Source organism: Galendromus occidentalis, unplaced genomic scaffold (genome assembly GCF_000255335.2).
Source record: "Galendromus occidentalis unplaced genomic scaffold, Mocc_1.1 scf7180000076458, whole genome shotgun sequence".
In the NCBI taxonomy this organism is placed as follows: Eukaryota; Metazoa; Arthropoda; class Arachnida; order Mesostigmata; family Phytoseiidae; genus Galendromus; species Galendromus occidentalis.
Window position 1 is genome coordinate 77 of NW_003804447.1, and position 1,277 is coordinate 1,353.

Here is a 1,277-nt window from a genome sequence, read left to right on the forward strand (position 1 = left end):
GAGGGTTTCCATCGAGGTCCAAAGCGGAAACGGCGCAGCGGTTAGCGGATCGCTGCCTACCGGGGACAGACTGGATGGAGTCGGTTGACTCCATTCGATCACTATATATACTCGCTGACGTCCCTTGCAAACATTTCGGATAAATCTTCATTACCCATGAAAAAAAAACACAGGGATCCCCGGTCAAGTCATCTCACGTAATTTTATCATGTTTCTCACAAGCAAGGAAGGTTCTCAAACCGATAGAGAACTGGTTAGAAGCGAGGATGGTTTCCAGTGAGACTCCCGTGAGGATTAGTTTATCTTATCAAGTATTTTTCCCAAGGAAGGAAATGATAGATGGGAGGGCAACGGTAAATCAAGACACTAGAATCACAAGATTTTTCTAGTTGTCCATGAGGGAATTGTTTGCGATCCCTCGCAGAAAGGCCACCGGCTCTCGATTCTCGATGGTACGGACCAACTCGAGCAAATTGGCGTCCGTATTCAGATATCTGCGTCTTTTTGGAGCCGGCGCAGATCCTATAATGTATCGCTCAAGCTCGGCGTCTGCCTTGTGCTGCACATGCCGGAGACCATCTATGAACTTCCAGATGGAAAGATGGCAGACGCCGAAAGCCCCCTGGAGTTTTCGATGAGCAGCTTCAGCGAAGTTGTTGGTGCGGCTCTCACCGTTGAGAGTCCTTTCATGGACCGACCTAATATCGGAGCTGAAGAGCGGATTGTCCCTGATGACTGACCCATCTAGACGAACGCTGAGTATGCGACCCACATACGTAAGCTCGAAGTGAGTGTAGACGGGTTTCAACTCTTCTGGTAAAACTTCCAGAAGAGCCATCATTGGTCTGTCAAGAAGATCTTCTCTCACGAAGGCCATCGCCGGGATCATTCGAGACCAGAGCGAGAAATTCGAATCTGCATTGTAGCGTTTCAGGAGATTCAAGGACGATAGCTTTTTCCTCACACTTTTGACCAAATGGAATAAGCAACCGTGAATTTCGGCATTCGGGAAAGCCGCGATGAAAGCGTTGATGACAGTCATCTCGAAATCCATGGCGATCGAAGCTGGGTTCAGCGACGGGAAGGCTCCCACGACAAGAACGATCATGCGGCGGTACGAGTTTTCCGATTTGTTTGGAAGGAGGGCGTAGCAGAGCGGAATTGCATACCCTCCACGGTCAGCCAAAATGACGAAAACCTGCGCGAATTGATCCGGGGCTAAACTGAAAGTCCCGTCCACGAAGAGTCTCTGCACATAGCCAACCCAGCTAGACGCT

General features: G+C 49.6%; 1 protein-coding gene across 1 annotated transcript; it reads right to left on the reverse strand.

Moving 5' to 3' along the window:
• Positions 1–385: 385 nt before the first annotated feature.
• On the reverse strand, positions 386–1,108 carry LOC108865209 (uncharacterized). The gene has a single exon (XM_018642016.1). The coding sequence runs from the start codon at positions 1,106–1,108 to the stop codon at positions 386–388; it is 723 nt and encodes a 240-aa protein (XP_018497532.1).
• Positions 1,109–1,277: the final 169 nt, after the last annotated feature.